The sequence below is a fragment of the Phaseolus vulgaris genome, chromosome 8 (genome assembly GCF_000499845.2).
Source record: "Phaseolus vulgaris cultivar G19833 chromosome 8, P. vulgaris v2.0, whole genome shotgun sequence".
Classification (NCBI taxonomy): domain Eukaryota; kingdom Viridiplantae; phylum Streptophyta; class Magnoliopsida; order Fabales; family Fabaceae; genus Phaseolus; species Phaseolus vulgaris.
Window position 1 is genome coordinate 57,175,757 of NC_023752.2, and position 27,010 is coordinate 57,202,766.

Here is a 27,010-nt window from a genome sequence, read left to right on the forward strand (position 1 = left end):
TTGCTCCAAGATTTCAATATCCTTCTCTTCACGTTGTGCATAAAATAATATTTTGGTAAATAGAACTAAAACAACGAATCTCATATATTGCCCAACTTACCAAAAAGTGATATTTTAAAACAAACAGTTTTTAATATACATAACTTGATATTAAATTCTTTATATATTTTTTTTTTATGGGTTATACATGCTATATGGAGGAAACTTAAAATATGAGACTTACTAATGTCGGGCTGAAATGTGATTTTGTTTTAGTTTGTGTTGTTTTAGTTTGTGTTGCGTTTACTAAATGTCTAGTAATCGATAAAATATTTGTCTTAATATTACTGTGGAAAAATTAGGTTTACTCATTTTTCGTGAAGGGAGTGTGCTGATAAGTTGGCTAATTTATGATTTATTCAAAAAGAATCTTTTCATTGGTATAATAGGTTTCCTTCTAGTTTGTTCTTAGAATTTTTTATGAATAAGTATAGTCTACCTATGTATCATTTTTGTTAACATATTTGTTTTGGTCTAATCCCCATATTTTTGTATTTTATTTCTTTTTTCTTTTTATAATAATATTTTTTTCATGTGATGGCAAATGATTGTTGTTACTTAAGGTGTCCGTCTATCTGAAATCTCAAGTTGCATAATGATGTCTAACATGAAAGCTTTTGTTTAAAAAATATCCTTATTATTAATAATAGATAAGTTAAATTTCTTGTTCTTAGTTAGTAATGCTTATGGTAATACTATTCATTTCATCTAAAACGATTAATCTAATTTAATACTAAGTTAAAAACTAAAAAAAAAATGAAATAAGACACAAAAATGTAGATATTGTATGTAGGACTCCTTCCTTAGTACCACATCCATATGTTAATTAAATAACGTCTTAAATATTGTCATTCCCTTATATCTTAATTCTCGATTAAAAGATTTGTTCAAGAACATCATCTCATTTTACTTAATTAAGCAATATATTTTTCTCTTTTATTCCTTTTTATGTGACTTTCAAAAATAAAAAAGTAATGAAACTTCAAACTCGAATTAAGATCGAAATATTAATAACTATGTATGTGATGATTGAGTAAAGTTAAAATATGTATACATTTTTCTCACAAAGAGATAAAGATGAAAAAATATTTTCCAAAAATTCAATATGAATATTTTTTTGAAAATGATTTATTTATTGATGTAAAGTATTTATGAATAATGAAACGGAAGGTCAATTCACTCAATAAAAAGCGAAATTCAGAACTACTGTAAAAAATCGTCATAATTAAGGATGCAAATATTATTTAATATAAAACTATTACATGTAGTGATTTTATAATATCCGAACCAAATTTCTTACAGTACGAGTTTATGGACTTTACACTGCGAAAACATTAAAGAGAAAAAGCACAACAACAGTGGATTACCCTTTTCACCTTATAAATCATTTTCAAAGGAAAATTTTGTGTACGTTGCTTTTGTCAAACAGTGATCTAATTAAGGGTGTGGTCCTTATGTACAATGCTATCACTGCTCATTGCTGCATCTCATAAATCATCATCTCTGCTTACAAAGGGTCCCATTCACAAACACCTTGCACTACATTCAACATTACTCAACTACACGTGTCAATCCATAAATCCTTTCAAAAAAATCACATCCACTATGATTTAAGAATTAAAACACTGCTGCAATTCTCATCTTCACTAATAATATAACTAAAATAGTGTATCTTTTCTAGAGATGAATCAGTGTTTTAAGTTGAAATAGATTCAAGTTAGATCTTATGATGCTATTTAAGTTTCTATTATCTTAAGATGCCCTTTTGATCTAACCCAAATGAAGTTCCCTCTTTTTTTGTTGGAAAAATCGTGTTTCTAAGTTAAAAGTAACAAAGCAAATGTTTCTTTTTACTGTAAATCTATGACCATAGACTCATTCTGCTAATGTAGTACTGATTCAACGAGTTTTTGCAAAATTAGTAAGGGTCAAATATGATGCTTAACCAGTTTTTTTTTATTTTATTTTGGTGCAACTTTCGGTAGTTTTATGGAACAAGTACATTATACATTCAATCATGGAAGTTGAAGGTGAACTGAAGTCACGAAACTAACACTGTATTATATCTTGCAGATAAACAAATGTTGAAAAATGAAAAAAAAAATTGAGGTACTGACACAACCACTCCCAAGAATTAAAGAAAATTGCAATGATGAATTATGGTTGTACGTAGTGTGAAGGGAAGAAGAACCTCTGCCTCTTACTTCTAGTGGGACAATTAGTGGCCACGGATAACGAAGCAATTTTGTTGACAGCTGATTTAAGTGATTGTTTGAGAGTGCTAAGGCAAACACTGTTCTCTTCACTGTCCTTTGAACAAAGAACCAATATGCTTTTGATTCTGCCACCCACACTAGCTATGTCAGCCTTAACTGCTGTGAGTCTCAACCCTTTGAGGACTTGGATTAGCTCAGGGAACACTTCTGGTCGATCATCACAGCAAACAGAAGCTTTGATTATGATGTTTTCCTTCAATATCTTCACTTTTGTGTAGCTTTCATCTTTAGCTTCGTGGAAGTCAATTTTTACTTCATCAGTTTCAGTTGGAACAGTAATGGCTTTGCTCACACACATGGCTTTTCGCTTTAGATCTTTCACATGGTCTACCACACTCCCTAGTAATGCTGCTTTGTCCATCTGCAACCACATAATTTTACCCGTTATAGTTTCTTTCTGTTGAAGATAGGGATGCTAGTGGAACTCAAATCTATGGTCTATCATACAACCTAGTAAACCTATTCATATACTATGATTCTTTTACTTTCTTTCTCATCTAAAGATTGGAAGTTATTGAAATTGAAATCTACATGACCTGTCATACAACCTAGTAAGCCTATTCATGGAATTGAAAGTCACTGTGCTATCTAAAATAGCATTGAAATACCACAAATTTGCAGTGGATCGAATCTGGTTTTTATTTAACTCAAGGTATTATTAAAACTAAAAAGATTAATCTTCTAAAAAATTAAAATTCATTTGAAAGATTGAATTCTTCATCCAAATATTTTTTATGTATAAACTTGAATTTCAAACTTCTCTGATCATATTTAATTATCTACCGATCATATCATATATTACATTGTTACATCAAATCTGATTCAATTTACCTTAGTGATACCCTATACATCCTAGAGTAGGAAATTCTAGTTCCACTTTCATGCTTCTAGTCTTAAACAGTATGCGAAGTTTGAAAAAAACAGTATACTTGAAAGGAGTAACTGTGCCACTTAGCAAAAGAGACTCATGATGATTTATTTTTTTCCTTTTACCTTATCAGACTTGGGAATGAGTTTTCTGAGAGTTGCTAGCTGTGCATTGATCCTGTCCCTGCGCCTTTTCTCTGCTTGGCTGTGACTCTTTGAAGCACTTGCAACTCTATCTTCTGCAATGGTTGCAGGCCACAAAGGGAACTCACTAAACTGAAGAGAGGCAGGGTCAGAAGCAAGAGGGAGTGTTTGAGTTGTTGGAACTGAAAAAGGGGATAATTGATCACTGTTTGGTGCAGAGTTGCACTGAGCCATGTTGGTGGCAAGAGGCCACCCAGAATAGTGGTAACTTTCCATATGCACAATTAGAGACCATTCTAATGCTTGTGCCTAGCTTTGTGAGCCTTTTATTTCTCATTCATTGATACTGTTTGCTTAATGGGCGATCTTCTTCTTATCTTTATGGTGATTGGTGTGATAGGCAATGACCTTTAATGGGGTCAGATGAAAATAGTTTTTGGCAGTATGCACCTGTCACTTCACCAAGAAAATTTCCTCTCTAATAACTCTCACTACACTTTGTGAAGAATCTCAAGTTTGAGAAGAGGAAAAAGGATGAGCCAAAATAAAAAGCAAGAGGGTGGCATGGCCCAACAAACAGGCTTATCTTAATGAGTATCCGTGCTGACTAAGAATTTGAAGCAGAAATGAAATAGTACCTTGCAATTGGACTTGGGAACCACTGTGTGGGACTCTGGAATCGCTTGACCTAGTAACAGTGACTGATGTAGTGGTGCAAGAACAGTATCTTATTCTTCTATATGTGTATAGCGATAAAGTTTTTTGTCTGCTCTGATTGTAATTATAACCATTTGGGCTCTCTTTCTGAATTATTGTCCTGATCCTAGTTTTTCTTTCTTTTTTACATTCAAATACTGATATTTTCTAAAATTTTAAATCTACTTAGCAAATTCATGTTTCTTAATACATATTTTTTACAGATAAAGATACAATCATCCAATTTCTGACGATATATTAAAGAACAAAATTATCTGCTAATCATGTTAATAATTCTAGTACTTATCTTGAAATTTTAACTTCATAAGAATTCACACCTCACCTTTGCAGTTAAGAATAAAAATGCTGCTATTTTTAACCCTCAGAATAGGACATACGCTACAAACAAAATGCTCAATCATTGGTTTAATTTCAAGACTGATTTGTTCAAGATAAGTTATACTTGAATTTCAATTTGGTTTAGTTTCACACAGAAGTTACAGTACTATCATATACTGTCCCAACCAAGGATTTGGTCCATGCCATGATGAGGAAGATGAAAAAGGTGATTGAAGGAGAACATTTGTACACAGAAAAAAAGAACACAAGATTTGCTCGTACAATTACACAAATGTCTGATGTAACAACAGTGATAAAACGGATTGTCTATTGAGTTTAACACAACTTGTGGACCTGTTTTACCCATCTCTCAATTTTTTTGTGATTAAAAACTGATTGAATGAAAAAACACTGTCATACTAATTGATTGGGTGTCAGTGATATGTTAGAACAGTTAGCATAAACTAATCTTGAGAATTACTGTACAAACATAAATCATAGTAGTATTACTTGATTACAGGTATTCAATCAGTGTTTAGATCACAAGAAATCTCTCTAAGATGAAAAGGGTTATCTACCAAAGGAAAAGATAAAACTACGTGAAAACAAACTACAAATATCTGTATACTGGACAAACAAGTGGACTTGTCCTTTGTGCATGCATCAACAAGAGGGGTTAATTACTTCATTTCTTTCAATATACTGATTGAAAGGTGGAACTTCAAAGCATGCCACTCAGTAAAAGCGGCTTATTTTGTACACTTTAATGGCACTCTGATTGAAAAGCTCACATAGTGTGTCTCCAGCATAAGCTAGCAAACAAAGGAAGCTTCAATTACAGTCACTGGAGGGTCCCTTTTTCCCTCACAATTTGTAACTCATAATAAAGCACCTTAAAGAGTGATACGACTACTGATCCAACCACTCACTTTGTTAGCTCAATTATCTCTGATACAATTTCTGTATTGTTTGTTTTCCCTCTTCAATCTCTTTCCTTTGTTTCTTTTCTTCCCCCTCACCCCATGTTATTTTATCTGATCGAAATTATAGGCTTTTGGGTCCCATAATCTCAAAACATATCTCCAATATTCATATATATCAATAGGCAGAGTGAGGGTGTCACGATGAAAATGTGGCAAACCAAAATGATCAAAGTAAGATGGCACGTCCTTGTTTGTGTCAAGCAATGGAATGATGAGAAATAAAGCATTGTAGAGAAAGAAGTCAATTAAGGTTGGAAGCCTATGTGTTCCTCCTTCTCCCTTTGGTCATAGAAAGGTGAAATAATAGAAAGAGAAGGTGCAATCATGGATTGCTAATAAATGCATGCCTCAATGGAGAGTAATTATTAGTAGACTGCATATAAATAAATGGAAAAGGCAGAGACACATTGGATGCACCTGAAAAAGATGGAAATAATAATGTAATTGCAAATCAGAGGTGAGAAAATCATTTGATTCTACTTTATCATAAAATTCCACATATCTCATTCAAGGTGGTGTTTTGTGTACTTTACCTTTTCCTCCCTCTTTAGTCTCTGCACAGTGTTACTATAACATGATGTGTTGCATATTTTTAAGTGAAAATTTTCAAATGGAAGGATATGCAGAGGAGTTACTTTTTTGTTTGTTTGAATGTCACTTAGAGTTTGAAATGAAAGATGAGTAAGATGCATCAGATGCAAATATATGCATTGCATGTGCTGTAAAATATAATTAGTCACCTCAAGAATTTAGATTAATGATTCTTTTTCAGAAATATCAGTGATGTTTTCAAGTTATTTGGATGAAAGATTGTTTTCTCAACAACAAACTTGACAATGAAAAATTCACACATGCCAAGGATAATCCTTACAAATAACACAATTTTTTGCTTGTCCTGCAAAATTTTCAAGTTTATGTAGGCAACACCAGGTTTTGTTGGAATTGGTAAAAGGTTTATTGTTTTATGGTACTTCATCATTCTTTGTTAAGATAAACATGTGTATATGAAAAGACATACACAAGTTGGTCACACTAATTGTTGCCTAGAATGGCAGATTGATCAGGTCAAGTCAATGCCTCAGACTTACCAACAAACATTAGTGGTAATGGCAAACCAAGTTTTTAGTTTTATCTCATAACCTTATTTGTTGTTGAGATAAGTATGGACATTTCAATAATTTTACCTAATCTAACCCTTTAAAGTTGAACTATACTACCAATGAAATTTGAATAATTTTGGATAATTTGACATAGAAGTCCTAGGAATACAATTTAACATGATATGTTAAAATCTATTGATAATTACAAAATTAAAAAAGACACTTTTTTTAAGTAAGTTAAGTTTCTCAATCTTAAGTTAAATTTGTTATTGTAATAAAATACTTTTACAGAGTTTTTTGAAAATTAGGGTTTTTGAAAATATATTTTAAAAATATAAGAAATATATTAAATTTGTTACTTATTTTATTCATGTATTCTATATATAGAGAGAGCAAAATGTAATATAATATCAAATATTAATAATATTTCAATCTCAATTTCCTAAATATAAATAATAAATATATTTTTCTTTATATAAAAGATATTATAACAATTCAATCAATTTCCTAAAAACTAATATAAATTTCCTAAAAACTAATATATTAAGTAGATATTTCTAACATTCTATCATGCCTTAATATTTGTTTATTTGAATTTCAAATTTCAAATTTGGTTCTCCTTTTTTTAGTATTTGATTTTTATCCTCCTTTTTTTTTAATTCTTATCTTTCTCTTTTTTTTTTTAATGTGATCACATATTCGTCTAATTTGACATTATTCGTTGAATTTTTTCTTTTATCAACCTTAGGTAGTGATATTGAGTTTTTGATGGATGTTAGAATATGGTTCTACATCTATTTTCTCCTCTTGAACAAGAGATATTCATATTGTTTTTTATTTTTATCATTCTTTTATATCTTCTTTGTTTGTAGTCAACTCCTCTTTCATCAAGTCCAAAACAAAACTTTTGTCTTCATATGAACTTTGAATACTTCTAGGTTGTTTGCATCTTTAATCATACAAAGTTTGTTTTCAAAAGACACCTTATAATCTTTCTCTAACATTTGAGCAACATTTAACCAATTTTGATTAATCTAAGGAACATATAAGACACCAAAAATTAATTTGACACCTAAATGAATTTCAATTACAATTGTTTTTTTTTACCAGCAAATTACAATTGTTCATATACCTTCCGCGATAATTTGTTCATCATTCCCAATTCTTATTCTAGAAGTATCTTATTTGTTGAACTCTTTGAAAAGTTCTCAATTATGAGTCATGTGACTTGTGCAACTATTATCTATAAGTCAATCTTTTGTAGATTTGTTGGTTATAACACACGATGTTGCAAGAAGTAGTTATTTTTTTTATTCGTCATCAACAATCTTGACATCTTCTTGAGGATGTTGATATTTACATATCTTTTCTACATATTCCAATTCAACATATTTGTGGTATTTTGCATCTGACCTCCACCAACACTTGTTGTATTAGTAATTATTTTTCTTCTAATGGGGACTAGACGAAAAACATGTGTTTTTCTATTTTTGTTGTATTTGCTCATTTTGTAATTTTTCACTTCGGAAGCACTTTCAACAATATAAAGTAAAGTAACTTCAGAAGCATGATCTTCTCTCATTAACATTCGTTGTTCTTGTTTTTGCAAGACATGTATCACTTGTGTCAAAGTAATTATTGACCAATCCGTGTTTTATAACGAAGTAATAAATGTTCCATATATTTTTTGTATTGTTACTAAAATTTTCTCAACTAATATGGAATTAGGAAACTCCTTACCTAACTTTTTTATCTTATTGGTAATACCCAACAATATGTTTGATTACTATTTAATTGTCTTAGACTCTTTCATTCTTTACGACTATAATTTTCTTATCAAATTTAACACTTTCATACCCGAAATCTTCTTCTTTCCTTAATATTCTCCTTGCAACCCAAATTTTTTGAAGTGACTTTAGGGTCATGATTCTAGTTAATATCATTTCTGAAATACCATCAAACGAAAATAATTTTACATTTGTCTTCTTTATTTTTTTTTTCTTTTTACAATTTGATTTGAACCATGACGAAATTTTCAAACAACAAATCAATAATATAATCATTTTCTATTATAGCTTTTGTTATTTTCGAGAGATTTCCTTCACCTTGCATTGTACAAGTCTAATAAAAATGACAATTCTTGACACCATTGGGATTTAGGATTTTTATTTATTTTATTCATGTAATTTATTTATATATATATGACAGAATATCAAATATTAACAATATCTCAATCTTAATTTTCTAAATTTAAATAATAAATAAATATATTTTTATATTTATGTAAAAGATATTATAAAAACTAAAATTCGTTTTAAAACTAATTTAAATAAAAAACATTAAGTAAATATTTTAAATAATTGATACTAATGACTTTACTCATTATAAATGACAATTATATCAAAGGCCACATATAAAATATTCTTATATATATAAACTATGCTATGCTTAAATACAAACACTTAGAAGAAATGAAAAATTAGAAATAAATTTAACTATTAATACATAATATTGTTATTGAGTTTTAACAAGTCATTTTTTTTTTTTACTTTTTTGAATAATCGAACTTGAGAATTAGAATATTGATGTTTAAAAACAGTATGTTTTTAATATCTGATTATAATTTATGTTTTGAACTATTAAAAATAAATTTCAATTTAGTTGTAAAAGTTTTTAATTAATATTTTTATATTGATTTTTTTTAACTTTACACATGCGTAAAGGGTATGTAAAGAGTATAATTATTAGTATACAAGTATTCAACAAAAACGAAATTTAAAATTACTTATCATATAAGTAAATAACAAGTACAAATATGATATTCAAATACATAAGGATGTAGTAATATAGTGCATACAAATTGTCATCCTACCATTAGTAGTTGTAAAATAAAAATGTTATATTGTGAATTAAAACAATAGTAAGTTAAGGTTTATACTATTTGATTTGTTGCGAAAAAGAAACTAATATATGTCAACACCAATTACATGGGGAGTGATACACGTGTATATTTCTAACTTATTGGATAAACACATTCACATAAGCACTTGATAGGACCAGTGGTTATGATAGGATTTAGATTTAAGGTGATCAAGACTAAATACTTTTTTTCTCTTAGGATGTCATGAAATGTTTTTAGATTAAAATTTTAAAGGAAGTTAAAAACTATAATATATAAATAAAATAATAACAAAATATTGTTTTGTAATAATATATATATATATATATATATAATAATGATTTACATTAAAGATTGAGATTCTAAACATAAATTATTTTCTTATTTTAGTTAGCAAGTCTTGATGTTAGGTGTAAGTTTTGATAGAAAACATAATTATGTGTTATTATTATTGCGATTTTATACAGAATTATAATATTGAACGCTATTGGTAAATATTTTTTATTAAATATTACGTGTATAGTTTTGATAAGTTAAAACTTTCCTTTTTTTTAAGAATCATTTTGTATTAGTCTTTACAAAAAAAAAATATTGATACGTGATTTATGAATTAAAATAGCAACATGTCACTATTTTCTACCAAAGTTTTTGTCTATGTCGAACAAGGATTTGAATTGAATAGAGTATAAAAAATTTATGATAGGGGGATAATTTACACTAAAATTACAGATACACTTCCTCGGTTTTTCACCCACATCTTTAAACGTTTTCCACTCTTGTAGAGAAATTAAGAAAGTTTAATTTCGTCAAAATTTGTCTGTAATAATTACCCTTAATTAGATAACTTCTATCTTTATTGAATGATATAGATTAAAGTAAGTTAACTTCATGTTCCTGGACGGGATCTCCGTTTTTTCTTTTTTCTTTTTTTCTTGGTTCCTCGGAATCCACGTGACAGGTATTTGCAAATAGACTCTATTACTTAAATCCCTTTGAATCTGAGTAGGTATATCAATTCAGACTAAGAATATTTTTTTAAAGAATTGTTTCTCGTTGCTTGCTGCTCCTTCTTTTTTTCTTCTTGTATTTGTTTTCTGGGACTCAATTGAAAGTAAATTTGTAAAAATAATTTCGACAATCAAACAAATGTATAAAATTGAATAATATATTAATAAAATTGTAACTTATTTTTGTGTGATAATATTTATTTATAGTGTTCATAATTCGTTTATAAATTGTGTTTAATGTATATCTTTGTTGAAACAACATTATTTGATTTATCGCATACTATTGAATATATAGCGTATTATCTAATTTATCATGTATCTCTTTATTAATATATCTGATTAATTGATTTATGATATCAAGTAACTTGTTTCATTGGATTCATACTTTTTAACTTGTATCTTTGGGCCTTTCATTTTACAAAGAAAAATTCTTCCTCCACTTCCATACCTTTCCTACAACTCCATATAAATTGTGAAAAATCAATTTTAATCCTTTTTAAATTTTTAAATAATTATAAATGAAGCATAATCTCACATTTTTAAATAACTTCAATCACACCCTGCTACCTTCCTTTCAGCTGCAACACTTTTATTCTTCTTCAGCAGCAACATTTAAGAAAGCAATTTTATCATTTGACATGTTTTAATTTATATAAATTCACACTTACCTGAGAATTTGGACTCTTATAGTTAAAAAATTTCCTCTAACAACATTGTAAAAATTATATCAAGAAAATAATTATTGTTCCACTTGTAATGGTTTCATGGGGTGGACTATTATTGCAACTTGAAATAAATTGTGAACCCTCCAAACCAAAAATTTTTTTATAGTGCTTAAATAAGAAAAAGTTATGAGCTTTATACTTCATTTTTTCACCTCACTAATTGTTTTTTCTATATTTTGTGACTTCTAATTGTATGATAAGCAAATGAAAACACAACCCCCACCGATAAAAATATCACAAAACTTACTTCAACCATTACAACATTCACCATCAACCACCACAAACAATCACCACCACTTGAAAATGAAAAAAAACATACTCTCCACCAGAGAATTGTTAAAAAATTTAAAAAAAGGTGTCGAGGTACAGAAAGAATTTACCCTCTAGATATGATTTTAGGTGAGGCACAACTCAATTCAATTGCTTCTTAATCATTATTTGTGAAATGTTTAAAGTATAATTATTTGTTAATGACGTCATTAGGTTTCGTGGGCAGGAAGGAGATAATGTGCCGAGAGTTGTCCCAGTATAGATGGTCCAAAAGACCTTGTCAAAAAAGCTTTCTCTTGAGTTGTTTTGTCTGTAACAAAATAAATTTATTAAAAGTTTGATAAGTCATAAGTTAAATCAGAATTTGAAAAAAATCTTATACATATCATATGTAGGAAATACATATTAAGGAACGGCTCTGGTGTCCTAAGTAAGATGGGATACATCATTCTTTTTTTAACTCCATTTCAAAAGCATGATTTGTGCAATGGCAGAAGTAATTCTCCCATACAAACTCCACCATCCAATTAAGACTTTGTGACATTTTATTGATAATGCTCAACATATCAGGTGATGGATATCTAGTCTTTATGGAATAGAAATAGTTGATTCATCGTAATTGCGACTATAGGTGAAATCAAATCACAATAAAGCAGCATGCCAACAAGATTTAATTAGGTAGCTTCCACAACTAGGAAGTGCGGAAATCTAGGCTTTGACATGCATGATCAACCTGGCTGTTAAGGTCGTAAATTTCGTATATACTAGGAGTAATTCATTTTTTGTTTGGTCTACCTAAGGCTAACTCATTTAATACAAGAAAAATGGTAGAATACAGAAATTTATGGTTAGCTAGAACCAGCACAGCTCAAAAAATGCCTCAACTACAACCCAGAAAAACAATAAACTTACAACACTATTACGACACAAACTAAACAGAAACTTCACATTATTTTAACTTGGAACCTCCCAGCACCACCAGAAGCAAAGAAAGAATGCTGCATCCAAATCACACAAGATATTCTATGCAAAACTTTGAAGTTCCTATATATCGCTCTTCATAGGGATCGAGTTCATGCTACACTTGCCACCATGGCGTACATGTCAGTAACTACTGCCCATGGGTGGCATGCCATAAGGAGGCATTGGGGGCATCCCAAGTCCACCTATTGGAGGAGGAGGAGCAAAGCCTCCTCCCATACCTGCGGGGCCTCCCATTCCAGGCATTGGTGGTGCAGGCAAAGCAAGAGGCAATAATTGAGCATACATGTTCTGCAACAGAAAGCAAATCTCATTCATATCAGTACAAAATTCAAAAGGCAGAAAGAAAGGATTTGTCGACACCAAACTTTTCTGAACAGTCAAACTGCTGGCATAAAACGGCCACAATAATTACCTGTTGTGCAACTACATCCTTTTCTTCTTGCTCTTTAACCTTCACTTCGTTTTGTGCTTCAATTTTGTCCTTCACTAGCTCGTCGACTTTGCCAGTGTACTCACGAATAAACTACAACAGGCAAAAAAATGAAAATGAATATTAGAGAAACCTCTGGATAAGATGGAAATAAATAGATCCACTCCAGCTCAATGAAAGGCTGAAAGAGATAACTGCATCAATAAATCAAGATTTTCTTGCATAACTGTGTAATATCGCAAGTAAACAAGACCAAACACAATATTCAGAACTTAAGCACCACTACGGGTGCATTTGGGTAAACTTGTAATGTAGTACCAAGTACTTAAATGTAAGTGCCTATATATAAATTGGTTTTGCAATAAAGGAGGAAGTAAGATTAACTTGTTTCCCCATAAAAGTATTTAAAAGGGGCAGATTATGATTGCAACCCATAAACTCAGCTTTGCAAAGACGATAAAATTCACTCCTGAATAGCCAGCATGATTCTCAGGGAAATATCCATAGCTTTGCCGTAAAATTAATAAATATGTCAACTGAATTATAGCTAAGGTTACCAAACGGAGATTAAAATCATAAATAGCGAAGCTAATTTTTAAATAGTGAATCGTAATTTGTATCAAGTTGTAAGATTAAGAAAGAATGAAAAACAAGTTCAAATATATGGCATAGATGATATATAGTGTTCAATGTAATCATTCTGAATCAAAAATAGATAACTTGACCATGAGTCTAACAGAACAAATTGTTAGTTATATCTTATTTTTGTGAAACCTCTATTTTAGAATAATAACACCTAGTCAAATAGAGTGCATGCGTTAAATGAGAGAGTGGCAAATACAGTTCTGCAATAAGTTCAGAAGTTCTCCTTCAATCCTTTTCATTTAACAATTTAAGCCTGTATAACTTTAAATTTCTTTCATGAAAATTGGTAAAAGAGAAATGAAAAAGGAAAAAAAAATAACAATGACCTGTTGAACCGTTTGTCTTGTATCAATGATAAGAAATTGCTATAATTAAGATTTTAAATCAGTTTACATCTTATGATACAAATGGATGCTGCCTAGTTGAATCAAGTTAATAGTGAATCATAATATTATAAATACAAGTGATAAAATTAGCATCATAAAATAAAAGCAAACCTGCAATATATATGGGAAGGCAAAGTCAATCATATTGTGCATCCAAGCTAGTTCAAGAACAATGTCTGCCCGGATCAAATCATAGCAAACAAATAGACATGAGGCAAAACATTCCTTCTTTCCCTGTGTAAGATATGAAAAGAAAAATTAGAAATCTCAATTGCATGCAAATAAAATACTGTCATCATCCATAAGGACAAACAATAAAGCTTGAACCCTCAGGTAAGAAGTTTCAATGGCAATCCTTCAATCAGTAGTTTGGGTTATAAGACTAACATGCTCTGGCTAAACAAACAAGAACTAGGCTTTGACAAAAAGAAAATACTAAACTCTATGAATCAGATAATATTCGTCCATGACTTAGAATTGAACATACTGCAAGAGATACCAGTAGTTTGCAATAAAATAACCATTGCTGTGAAGAACAATGCAGAGTAACTATGTATGCATAGAAATGTACAAAGCATGATGTTATAATTATTAAGATAAACACATTATCCAGGAATAACAGTAAACCTAATTAAATAAGATACTGCAAGAAAATAAGCAATTTGAAATTGAATTTAGTACCTGGTCGATGAAATAAACAAGCAACTCCTCAGCAAGTTCACGCTCTCCAGATTGTGAGGCTGTCTCCATGGCGTCTTTGTATAGGTTATCCTTCTTTGACAAAGTAATAGACTGCTTCCACCTACCTGCCTTCTTGTAAATATAAGCAGCAACTCGTCTCATCTCAAGAAGCTCGTGCTTTTCAATCTGCATCATCAATAACATTCTATAAGGTTTCCAAAACTGAAACCAAAAAATAGCTAAATTTTAAGGCAAATGCCGCTCACCTTTTGGGCAAGGCCTATTTGATCAAAGTTATCATACAAATCAATTGACTCGCGCAATCTATCATAGTCTTCCTCCTCAACATATATCTCATTCAAAGCTTCATTAACAGCAGATACATTGCTGCTTTGAACTGCAACCATATATGGTTTCACAAGACGGAGGTGACCAGCCTATAGCACATTAAAGGGAAATTGAATGTTAGTTATATGGAAAGCAACATAATATTTAACAATTTTTGCCACTATTGGTTCTACCTTCCGCAAGATGTCAACAACACGAGCATGATCCACACGAAGTGCAAGGACATTCAGAACATCATTTATAAGATCTGGATGCTCTTCCAAGTAGAAGTGCACGGCCTTGTAATACAATTCCACATTAGCAACTTTAACAACAACATCTTTGAATTGCATGTGATCCCATGCTTCAGGTGAATGGTTCATGATGGTAGTTGCAGCATTATCAAACTCATCATATTGTATATACAAATAGGTCAATTCTTTCCAGTGTTGTTGTTCATCACAAGCTCGTATAAGTTTGGGAATATTGAGCCGAGTTGAGAATAGTTTGATATGCTCCATAAGCTTCTCAGGGCGGTATCTAGCATACAGAACTCCCAGCTCGGTAAAGATGCCCATATGAGCCCTTTCTAACCCTAAACCACTCTCCATGAGAGATATTAGTTCATTGAAGCAACCTCTATTTTGGTAATATTCACTGACTTCTTCCAAGTCATCCACCTATAAAATTAATACCATGATAAGCATTGGAAAGTCAAAAAGATCACTACCAGCATTATAACAGCACAACACCCATCCAATCATAAATCAAGTGCATTTACTACATACTTCCAGGGAAACTGTTTCACCATCACATACTGAAGAACCAGATCATCAAAACCATAAGAAATTAGGTAAACTTTTCCAATATATTTTATATACACACAGTTCATCAAAAAACAGAAATCAACACATTACCTGAATAATAATGTTGAGTCCACAAATCTGGGCCAAACGAAACTCCTCTGCATCAACACAAGCAAAGCAAACTTCCTTCCATGTCTTTGAGCTGTTAGCTTTCCTTGCTGCATCAACAGCACCTTGAAACTGTTTTAATTTGACCAGTGTGATGGCCAACTTGGCCCAGTTAGATATAAAAGCAAATATGATTTTTGCAGCCTCGTATAATGCTTCATCATACAATCGGTCACCAACAGTTTGAAGATTGGCAACATTTGGCATAAGAATGAACTCCTCAATGTCACTTAGCCTATCAATCTTTGCATATGCATAAATGAGCTCACTGTCAACCTTGGGTTCTTTTGCTTTCTGTCTTACCATCAGCAAGTATTTCACCAAGTCATGGTAAACATTGGCATCTTCAGCAGCACGGATAACATCTAAAAATTGTGTAGCGTCATCTGCTCGTATAAATGATTCAATTGCATCACTTACTAGCCCGTCCCTGAGTTGAGCCTTGGCCACCTGACTCCAAACAGCATCTTCTTCAACTCTGAAAGCAAACTCTACAGCTCTATCAATGCTGTGAATATTATCAAGCAACACATTGACTGCTTGAACATTCAAGTTGAACTTCTTAAAAATGGCAAAGGCTTCCTCAAATAACTGAGCTTCTACAGCCATTTCTCCAACTGCAGGCCCATCAAAATTATCCAATCTATTAACATAATCCATAACTCTGGATGGATCGGCCTTTATTGCTGTCAAAATAAGAAGATTCTGCAAATTAAAGTTCCCACTGAATGCAGAATTCTGAAGCACAATCTTCTCAAGAAGTTCAATCAGTTCATGAGGCAGATCAGCTGTCATGAAAGCCTTAACAGCTGCAGAAACTTGCTCAGGGCTTGAGCTTTCAGGCAAAGCAGTGGATACAACCTGATCAATAAGTTGCCTTCTATAGTCATTATCAGGATCGAGAACTTTGGCCCACAGATCACCATCCATTCTCTCAACAACATATCTGTCATCACAATATAAGCATGTGAACATTGGGCCCAAGAAAATTGATTTGATGGATTAAGGATCACAAAATATAGGTTCTTTTAATATGAGGGAGTGCACTTTAAACTTTAAAGTGCAGTTATAGCCATCCACTTATAGGAAAATCAATGGTTGAGAATATGATAAAATACATGTACATGTATGACAAATTTTGAAGCTGTACCAATTTTAACCATTGGTCTTCTAATTAATGATTGTAACTAACTACACTTTATTTTTCAAAGTACAGTCACTCTGGAGGAGCCAATATATACCTTGCTTGCAGTTTGAACAAAGAATTTTTATTGGTGACAAGGATAAGTTCATCATCACATTGTCCTCGCCGATAAGCTACAACAGCTAAGGTGGGATCACGTTTCTCACAGTACTTGCCCACAACTCGAGAATCGTAGTATGGATTGGTTGTGAGGAAATGTTCTGGGTTGTTGTTGCTATCAATGATAATTTTACCCAGTGCATTGTGAACATGTACATCCTGGCTTCCCTCACTAACAAGGTGTTCCAAGAACTGTGTGAGCAGACGAAGCCGATTCCTGCATATCAAAAAATAAGGGACAGGATAAATTAGAAACGTGAGTACAAAGCAGCAGGACAAAGGCAAAGGACAAACACCACCTCTTCTCGCATTCCTCCACAAGGGGCTCCACTGGCAGTAACGAACGGACAGAAAGAATCAAGCCTTTGATAAAATCTTCTGGGCATTCATCATCCAACAGCTGACCCACAACTAAGGGTGCATTCCCTGGGTTTACCTGTATAGAAAAAGGCACAAAGTTTTATGTAGGCAGAGAGAAAGTGAGCAGATAGCACTCATGAGGTAAGCAAGACTACTACTATACCTTCTGAACATAGCCTTCAATGTAGCGAAGCATGTTGCTTGTGTACAGATAGTGTGTTAGATCTGGAACAAATCCAAAGCGATCGCAAACATTTATCAAAGGTCGTGCATCTGGAAGCTTAGCCTCCATCAGAAAATTTTTTGTTTTCTCAGCATCATAGAAATTTGATTCTCTAGTCACGCGCTCAACCTCCTTGATTTGACCAGTCTTTGCTGCTGCCTCAATGTACTTAAAGTGAATGTCAGGATCCTCACTGTTCCATATTATTTAGAGAACATACATCAGCAGAAATATACCGGACAACATCTCAATTATAAACAAAGTCAATTACCAACAGAAAAAAAAAACAACTTTTCTTTCTGAATGAAAGAATTACCTGGAGCTCAAGTAAGATCCAAGGAAAAAGTACAATCCCTCATACGACCTAAACTGCTCAAAAATTTTTATGCAGGCATCAACACCCAATTGTTCACAATATTCTTTGGCAACCTGAATACACATAAGAAAGCTTTGTCAACAACTATTGGTAGGTTCAAGTCATAGAAGACAAGGACATCGCCATACCTGCACAATGATCTGAAGGTTTCCCCTAAGATTGGCCAGCAATAAATCTTTCATGCACTCTAATGCCCATTCTCGTGACAGTGTACCAAAAAACTCTACAAGTGACTGTAGCAACCACACAATAAGTAAGTATTTTAAATACTCACATGAATTTTAAACCCTAAAATAGATTTAAAAGCAGAAAAGCAAATAAACCTGAGGTTCAATTGCATGTGTATTAACAATCACTCGTTTTACATCTGGCAACTCTGTGTAATGCTGCACCAAGAATATTGGAATCAACAAACATCTTGACTTTAAGATTAAGTGCCATAATAGAGCACATTTGGAGAATCCTTACTTGCAAAGCTCGCACATAAAGACCAGCTTTTTCACAAAGTTGGGCAATACAAGGACGATCATAATGGCTGAACATGCCATTAGCTAATATTGCATCGGCAACATTGGGGAAAGTCACCAGATTTATCTCCAACACCTGAACAGCCATTCACAATATCGTATCACTTCAGAGAAAGAATTATGAGAGTAAGAGGCCCACAAAGATGGGAAACAAAGGCTGCACCTTAGTCTGAAGGAACCCATGTTCTGGTAGGTTTGGTTTTAAAACATCAAGGAGAAAAGCAGTTGCCTCTCGGATCAGATTTCTCTGAGAAGAAAGTAACCAAAATGAAAAATACAATAATTTCAAGAACCATTCAGTACTAAATCAATGACTATGAAACTACAATATCGCATTAACATCACAATTGCTTAATCACAACATGTAATCAACCTGAAGAAAGAGATCAGTTATAGTGTTGTAATCAACTGGGCTACCTCCCTCCATTTGAGACATCATTAATGCAAAATTTACAGCACCCTGCAAGCCAAATTGAAAATGGTAACTTTCAGCAGAGACATTGTCAACTAGATGAACATGTTCAGAACACGGTACACATCTAAAAAGGAGGCGGACAATAAGGGAGCTACAAAGAAATGGTTCAAGTTCAACAAAAAGAATTATATAGTATGAACTGCAGAGTTTTCTCTCACACCTGAGGATCTGTCCGGAGAATTGTTTGCAGGAGGAAGAGGTAGTCAGGTGTGTATCCAACCTATAGCAACAAATAAGTATCATAATGTTCAGGACAATTGTTTACAGAAAAATGAAAAGGTAATACATGTAATGCTATTTATACAGGTTAACAAAATGCATGCTATGATAGCATTAAATGATTCTGTGAATTAAACATCAATGATCTTTGATGAAGTAAACAAACACCTGTTTAGAGTATATCAGAATTTTGTCAAACTCCCTTCTCTCAGCAAATGCAGCAACAACTTTTGGTGTAGCTCTGGCTTTGATATATATTTTTAAAGCAAGATCATTATCCACAGTCTACAAGGGAGCATGCACGTAAATATTATTAGAATACAACATTTTTCAATAAACCAGTCAGAGAATCAGCACCCTATTTTGGATACAATCAGAAAGATAAAATACAAACAAAGCCTCTGGACTCGATTATAAGAAAATCTAACTTCTTTCACACTTCTTAAGAATAGTAGTTAAGTTCATTTAATATTCTTGTTTTCATACAATAAAGAGGTACATTCCCTAAATTACTCACAATTATATTTATTGAGAATGGTGCTTAGATTAAAAGATAAGGTATTTTTGAAATAGTAGTATTAAATAAGGTTTACGGAATTGGAATTTGCTTACATGTAAGTCCACCAAATATGACCATTTTGTGCTTATCATTGAGTTCAGAGGGAGTAATAAATAACAGAATAAAATTTAATTCTTCAAAATTTTAATGCAACCTAACCTTGACAAGATCTCCTAGTTCCTCACTGCATTCAAGCTTGTCCTCTGCTAACCAATTCTCCAACAGATTTTTCTTGTTCTGATTCACAACCAACCGCGACAGTTCTAATGATTCAAAGGAATTCAGCTTTCCCCTAGTTAAAAGTGTTCCAAAATACTGCAACAGTGGAGGAGTTTGCCCAGATTGCACAGGAACACTCTGCCATATAAAGCGCATAATAACATTTTAAACATTTATAAAACGAAAGGACAGCACCTAAAGGCTAAACATAAACAAACAGAAAACAATACTCTGTAAATGAAGCAGGAGAAAGAAAGAGAGAGAAATATCAGATAGCAACATCCTATCAACAAACCTGAAATTTTGCAACTGTGTCAGGAGTTCGAAGTATTCCTTGTGGAGATTCAGCTGCAAGCTCTGCAGCTTCTTTATATTTTGTTTGGGCAAACAGTTCGTGAAAACGTTCCACTACCTGTAATGTCAACAAGTTTGGATATCATTCCATGAATAAAAGAACCAAAAATACAATAAGAGAGAGCGTTTCTTAAGATGCTAAAACATAGCACAATCAAATAATCAATATTAAATGTTTTAGAAATATATAATTGAAAAAGAGAGAGATTAAACCACGTAAATTGCATTGGTGAAGTAAATGACCAAAGAAGCAACAGATCAACAGCATCATGAAGGTCAGTTACATGCCTCCCAAGACTCAAGCACAAAACTTTTACAAAATAGAATCTCCAAAATAAAGGCTGACAGTTCAAAACAAATATGCAACAAAAACAGAAAAGAAAAGAAATGTCTGTCAAACACCTATGAAATATACTGAACTAGGGACTACTAAAACGAAGAATAATTAATCATTGAAGTATTTCACATTTTATTGCAGGTTTCTAACCCGACTTCATGCAAGTGAGCATTGAGCAGTTCATCAAACCCAAGAGATTAATTCAAAAGGCATCCAACATCTCTGGATCTCACTGATAACACACCCTTGAAGAAATATATTATTACTATAAGTGAGGTCTACACAATTGACATACCAGTTTCTCAGCACCAGGTAGATTTCCTCTTTTAGCAAGACTAACTGCTAGCTCCAAATTGTTTAACTGTTAACAATATGTAGTTTGTAAAAATACCATTTCATACCCAAATTTACAACAACAAAAAATAACAAGGTCAGAAACATACTTGACCACTGACAAAATTCACAATGGTTTGTTCATTAACAGTGGCCAATAAGACCTGGCCTCTTCTGTTGATGGCATAAAAGCCTCCCACAGATGTAGCTTCTGAGGTCAAAAATATAGGATCAGGACTGATTCTGTTCCTGTATACAGCAGTAGCTGTCTCCAAATCATAGACAAATAGTAGGCCAAGTTTTGTAATCACGTAAATCAAATTGTATTTGTGAGATATCTGCCAAAAAACAAAGTAGGGATCAAAAATCTACACTGTTTATAAATGAACAACAAGTTCTAGCAACTTCTGTACCTGCATGGCAACTGGAAAATCATCCGCAAAATCAGGGGGGAAGAAAAGATCTGCTTGTTTCTTTGTAAATGATGGTTTCCCTGTCAACAAATTTGTAAAGTTTGTCATGGACCAACTATTTAAAAAGCTTAGGTTGGTAGGTGAAGTGAAGATGCGTGAGTGATTTCATATTGCATTTCCAACATGCCCTCTTGTGCTAGAGCCTTTTGGGCTTGAAGCATGGATAATCAACAGGGCCCCCTGTCCGGTGCTCATGTTCAACTTTTTCTCAGTAGAAAGAGGACAGAAAGGATATAACTTAACCATATTATTATAGAGGCTCTGATAAATATCTCAAAAGCTTAAGCTGTTAGGTGAAGACACGCGTGATCTAACATTACATCTCTACGAATTCGAGTTCAAGAAGGATGATCAGTTCAATCACAGGTGATACAATGATGCACACAGTTCAATTTCTTAATACCCTTATCCATCTTAAAAAATACGTTTCAATATAGTGCTATGAAAATTAGCTACCCAAACTACTCACTTCTAATGAATATTTACTGCTTCATCCACCTCCAACTTTCAAACTAACACATGTTTATAATTACAATTGGAAACCCAACATAAACTCAATACAATTATTAGATGCATAATAAACTCTGTTTATTGCTCAAACGCATGGTAACAAATGGAAGACAATCCTCACAGCATGGCCTAACAACAAAATATAGCAGGGATATAAGTTATGGACAATAACCAATTTCAACTTCTGATATACCATGAACATTAAAATTCATCAAGTCAAGATAGAATCAATTCAGCATACAAGACAGATTTGACTGTAAAACATATATTGCCCAGACTAATTACATAAGAGATAAATGTGAAGGAGCTGAAAAATATGCAGACCTGGCTGAGCACCGAGTTCTATAACATGCAACTTCGATGTAACCTGACCAGCATTAAGTGTCTTTGAGGCAAAAGAAATCAAAACAGAAGGGTTTTCATTTCCAGGAACCTGTCCAAAAACAATTAAGATTTACCAAACACGTAGTAGCATATGCTATTCATGAAATATTAAGTAGAAATTGAACAAAAAATGAGCCAGATAGTAAAAGAAACGCACTTTATATTGGGCAAATGATGCAGCATGAGCTTCAAGAGCCTGACTGCGTTGTTGATCCACAGAGAAAAGTTGCATGTTTCCCTTAACCAATTGAGGCCTCTATAATGCAAAATAGTATTAATAAATACACCAAAATAGATCAGGCTTGTTAAAATCAGTGTAAAAATATCACAATTCTTACACAATTATACACAAATAAAGCCGGCAGAAACATGGGTGAAGACTGGTAATGAATGAAAATCCTAAATTATAGTTGAAAATTGGAAATGCTTCTCATCATGAGATAACTATTGTCGATAGCATGTGATGTTGGTGCTATTTGCAGCTTAGCATCACAGAGTGGAGAACAATACAGAAAGTCATAGAATATAATATCATGAAGCATGTTGTCACCACTACACTGGAACAGGGAGACCTTTTATTTTGCTGATCATTTTCCTAGTAGAACAATAACTTTTTCAGTTGTTTTCATTATTTCAGCCCCATATTTTCATCAAAACAACCTATGAGGTTCAAAAACCTAGTTTGAAGCTTGATCAGTGCAACACCCACTGTTCTCCCACCTGTTTTCATACAAACAGCCAACACACAGTACTCAATGGTGTTGTTTCTGACCAAAACCCTGCACTTTCTAGCAAAGCCTGAACATAACCACTTCTCTGTTGATTGTTCTGATGGGTAGAAGAAAGGCCGTGCCAGCCTTTTTCTCTGTCCAGTTGCTCACTCTTTTTTTTAATATTTTCCATGTCACATTCTGTTCTTCTATCTGCTCACCCCTATGATCCAACTAAGTGTTTTCTGTTATGATTTGGTTTTTTCATTTCATTGGACATCCGTCAAGCAAGCATGGCATCATCTACTTGGAGGCTTAAACTTGTTTAAGAATACGATTTTGATTATTACAATTATATCTTTCCCTTTATGTAATTTTTTTTTTTTCACTTTTGAGCACTTATATATGTGTAATGTAATTATTTAACTTGAACCTATAACCTTCACAGAATAACTATCACCCCCCTACTCATATTGTCATAACATTTAAAAGTTGACAATTCCACATCACTATTTGAGATTGATAACTACGACTAAAACAGGAACCAGAGATATACCTCAGGGGAACCAGGAGCAATGCCAATCAAGACCAACCATTTTTCTGAAGGGTCACATCGATAATTAATTATCTGGTTGTTTGCCAAATTTGCTGTTCTCTCGAACATCTTAACAGGTTCAGAATCACCTACAAGTTATATAGATCATGAAGCATATACCAGTCAAAAATTTGCAGAAACTACAAGCACACTGTACAAGAATATGTAAACTGGAAAATAAAGCACCAGTGTACCACACAAATGCATTCAGTTAAGCAAATGTTACCTTCAATAGACCAGTGGTATACAGAGGTCTGTGTTACAAGACCCAACATCTTGGGGCTAATCCACTTCCAAAAGACAACCTATATATGATTATCAATGTGTTAAAATATTGAACCTGTTGTTATAGTGTATGTACCCATATAATTATAATTATAGTTACCTGCTCAGGCATCTGATATGATTTCATCTTTGCTTTCAGCTCAATATTAAATATTTGTAGATGATCTTGAGTCGTCCCTTGCAGTTGGGCTTCAAGAGAATGATGTAACTTGTAAGTGAAGATAATCCAGAAGTAAACAATATTTCAAAAGCAACACAACAGAAGCACAAGACAACAAACTGAAAACTTCAATGATTTCTTAACGTTTAGGAGCATTATGATCTATGTACATTGCATCTCATCTTACTACCAATTATTTTATTTCAACCATTGGAAACCTTGTCAAACGTGACATCATGAAAATTATGTATTATTGCAATATTTGATAGGCCTAAGCACAAGTACAACAAACTGAAAACTAAAATGATTGCTTAACGTTTATGAGCAATATGATCTATGAACATTGCATCTCAGCTTAATACCAATTATTTTATTTCAACCATTGAAATCCTCGTCAAACGTGACATCATGAAAATTATGTATTATTGCAATATTTGATAGGCCTATTGTGAAATTGGGTTTTATTGATGTATTAGCAAAATTTTAAAAAATGGGGAAAAAACATTTATCAGATAATACTCGTATATTTTTATTAAAACTAACCAGAATAAAGTTATTGTTTACACGTAATTTCTTTCCAATATCTACATATATAAACACTCATCTAATAGAGTCCATCTTTTTTCCAATAAATATTATTATAGCATTCAAAAACATTATATTTTAACTTCATTGTATAAAATATAAAATAAGGAGACCTTTCATCTTCTTAAACCAATCAAAGATACATGCTTGACAGTTATGTGGCCCCTAGGTATCAAGGTGCAAGTAAAGTACCTTACTGTGCTACAGAAATCTAATAATCATAGTACTAAATAAACATACTGTGGATTACTAGACATGTTCAAATGCTTCTGGTCAAACTAATCAAAATTTAGCTGTTTATTTCAATTCATCAAACGATCTGGTCCACAAAAATAAAACATCTACAGGAAGCAATATATATATAAAGAAAATTGTTCAAAGAAATCAAGCTTCCAATGGATCTTGATATCCACAAAGAAAGAATTCAAGTCAATACCAAGGTGCCAGATAAACGATGGAGAATATTCGTAAAATAACACAACTACAAGTCACAAATTCAGGAGAAGATTATGAAACACGTGTCTTACCTTTCAAAGCAAGGATTCTAGAATTGGGATTCATAAGAGCGGAATCCGCAGTGATAGGCCTCCTCAAAGGCTGATTTGGCATGTTCATATCAATGATAACCACGCTATTCTGTGGAGAGGTTTCTCGAACACATATATACTTATCCGATTCCATAGTCACGTGTGTGAACGTGATGAATTGCGTATTGATGCCAATGCTCGGCAACTGCAATCATAGGTGAGATCATATCACACAAATCACGACACTTAATTCACTAGTAGCAAAACAAGTCATCAGCAACATCGAACAATTATGCTTCCCACTCTCCAGTTCAGAATACGAAAAACAGAAAAAGAAAACTCAGATCTGCACATACTTAAGGTAAGCAAACTAGTAAACTAAAATTGCAGAATACTCGACTAGGAAAATTAACCAAGTTAGCAGCTAAACATCGGTAATTATCACAAGCGACTGCACTTGTTGTTACTTCCAGAAAGAGAACTGTAAATTGCATCAATAAACAGAGAAAAACAAGGCTCGCGTGAAAGAGATCGAAGGAGGACAAGAACTCACAGTTAGGGCTTCTTTCATGGTAATCGGAGCATTCGCGGCCGCCATGGTGGCTTAGATCGAGGAACAGAAAATCGAAGAATCGGATCTGCAACTGGCGATTGAACTCGTGAATTTAGAGAGGAAGAGTGAAGGAGAGTGGAGAGAGCTTGAGGAGGATCCAAATCGCTGCGAGATCTGAAAGCAGCGGAAGCAAAGACTTGGACCCTCTTCAAAGCGAAGAGGAAAGAGAAAGAAGTGGAAACGAAACGGGATATTGGAGTCGTGACACGAATAAAACGAGGGAGAGTGGAATTGAATTGTTGTTTACACTGACGAGACGATAAGCATAGATCTCGTCTCCTATTAGACACACCGAGCAAGAGAAACCAAAATATTTAGGAGCGGTAATAAACTAATAATAGTGTAAAAAAAAAGGAAAATCTTTCAAGAGGAACTGTAGGAGCCGTGTCAACGTGCCTTGCTGCGATGGCTTGCCTTGATTTTGAACACGTAGGAGGGTGTCTTGTCTTTTTCATGTCCGTTTGAAATAGCGCAGAAAATAAAAGAGGGTTTTTCAGAAATATTGTTTCTTTCAATTCCAACAAAAAATGCTTGATTTTCTTGACTGTATGCTGTAATGGGTTTAACATGGATTGTTTTCGATTAGGAGAGGGAAATACAAAATTATTTCATAAGAAAATTATATTTTATGTAATTATATGTTTTTACATAACTTTTTAAATTTTTAAATTTCAGCTTAAGCTAATTTTAAATCATAATATTATTTTGTTTTATTCACAAAATATTTTAATTTAAGTTGTCCTAAAAAAAATTATAATCATGTTTTTTTTTCTAAATTGATATTAAAATCCAACAAAACACCAAGGCATTTTTTTGAATTCTGAGTAACTATTAATTCAATCATCTAAAACTGAGGTGCAATCTCGTATCTTAAATAACATCCATTTTTATCTATACTTGAAGGTATCAATCTCATAAACATTATTTCAATAATTAATTGGAGTTGTGTGACTTTTTGTTAGGGGTGGTAAAGTGGGACAGGTCATGCAGGCAGGCTCGCGGCCTGTTAGTCAAAAACGTGGGGTGAGCTTAGTTTTTCAACCCATTGACCCGCTTCAACCCGTCGCACATAACCCGCAGCCTGCGTTGTTCGCCTGCTAACTCGCAAAAA

The 27,010-nt window shown here is 32.8% G+C and overlaps 2 protein-coding genes across 2 annotated transcripts; both read right to left on the bottom strand.

The window, feature by feature from the left end:
- Positions 1–2,070: 2,070 nt before the first annotated feature.
- On the bottom strand, positions 2,071–4,035 carry LOC137826369 (transcription factor bHLH51-like). The gene is made up of 2 exons (XM_068632311.1): positions 3,309–4,035; positions 2,071–2,676 (listed from the first exon to the last, which is right to left on the bottom strand). Exons 1-2 carry the CDS (start codon positions 3,600–3,602, stop codon positions 2,197–2,199), a joined length of 774 nt encoding a protein of 257 aa, XP_068488412.1. The 5' UTR covers positions 3,603–4,035; the 3' UTR covers positions 2,071–2,196.
- Positions 4,036–11,987: 7,952 nt separating this feature from the next.
- LOC137824157 (clathrin heavy chain 2) lies at positions 11,988–26,338 on the bottom strand. The gene is made up of 30 exons (XM_068629636.1): positions 25,840–26,338; positions 25,287–25,491; positions 24,115–24,203; positions 23,956–24,034; positions 23,691–23,818; positions 22,582–22,680; positions 22,365–22,473; positions 21,471–21,550; positions 21,168–21,395; positions 21,020–21,085; positions 20,329–20,445; positions 19,974–20,171; positions 19,424–19,540; positions 19,197–19,256; positions 18,935–19,021; positions 18,725–18,808; positions 18,503–18,637; positions 18,358–18,420; positions 18,163–18,267; positions 17,975–18,087; positions 17,599–17,851; positions 17,375–17,511; positions 17,014–17,292; positions 15,716–16,718; positions 14,993–15,478; positions 14,738–14,908; positions 14,472–14,657; positions 13,902–14,024; positions 12,742–12,852; positions 11,988–12,617 (listed from the first exon to the last, which is right to left on the bottom strand). The coding sequence occupies exons 1-30, from the start codon at positions 25,882–25,884 to the stop codon at positions 12,450–12,452; spliced, it is 5,124 nt and encodes a 1,707-aa protein (XP_068485737.1). The 5' UTR covers positions 25,885–26,338; the 3' UTR covers positions 11,988–12,449.
- Between the last annotated feature and the right edge of the window lie 672 nt (positions 26,339–27,010).

Bases quoted from the DNA above. Each gene is read 5' to 3' on its own strand.
- LOC137826369 (XM_068632311.1), bottom strand. From the start codon at position 3,602: ATGGAAAGTTACCACTATTCTGGGTGGCCTCTTGCCACCAACATGGCT. The intron at 2,677-3,308 runs GTAAAAGGAAAA...ATGTGGTTGCAG, and splicing joins TCATTCCCAAGTCTGATAAG to ATGGACAAAGCAGCATTACT.
- LOC137824157 (XM_068629636.1), bottom strand. From the start codon at position 25,884: ATGGCGGCCGCGAATGCTCCGATTACCATGAAAGAAGCCCTAACT. The intron at 18,268-18,357 runs GTTTATTTGCTT...TGGTTGCTACAG, and splicing joins CACATGCAATTGAACCTCAG to TCACTTGTAGAGTTTTTTGG. The intron at 12,853-13,901 runs GTTTGCTTTTAT...TGCCTGTTGTAG, and splicing joins CCTTCCCATATATATTGCAG to TTTATTCGTGAGTACACTGG.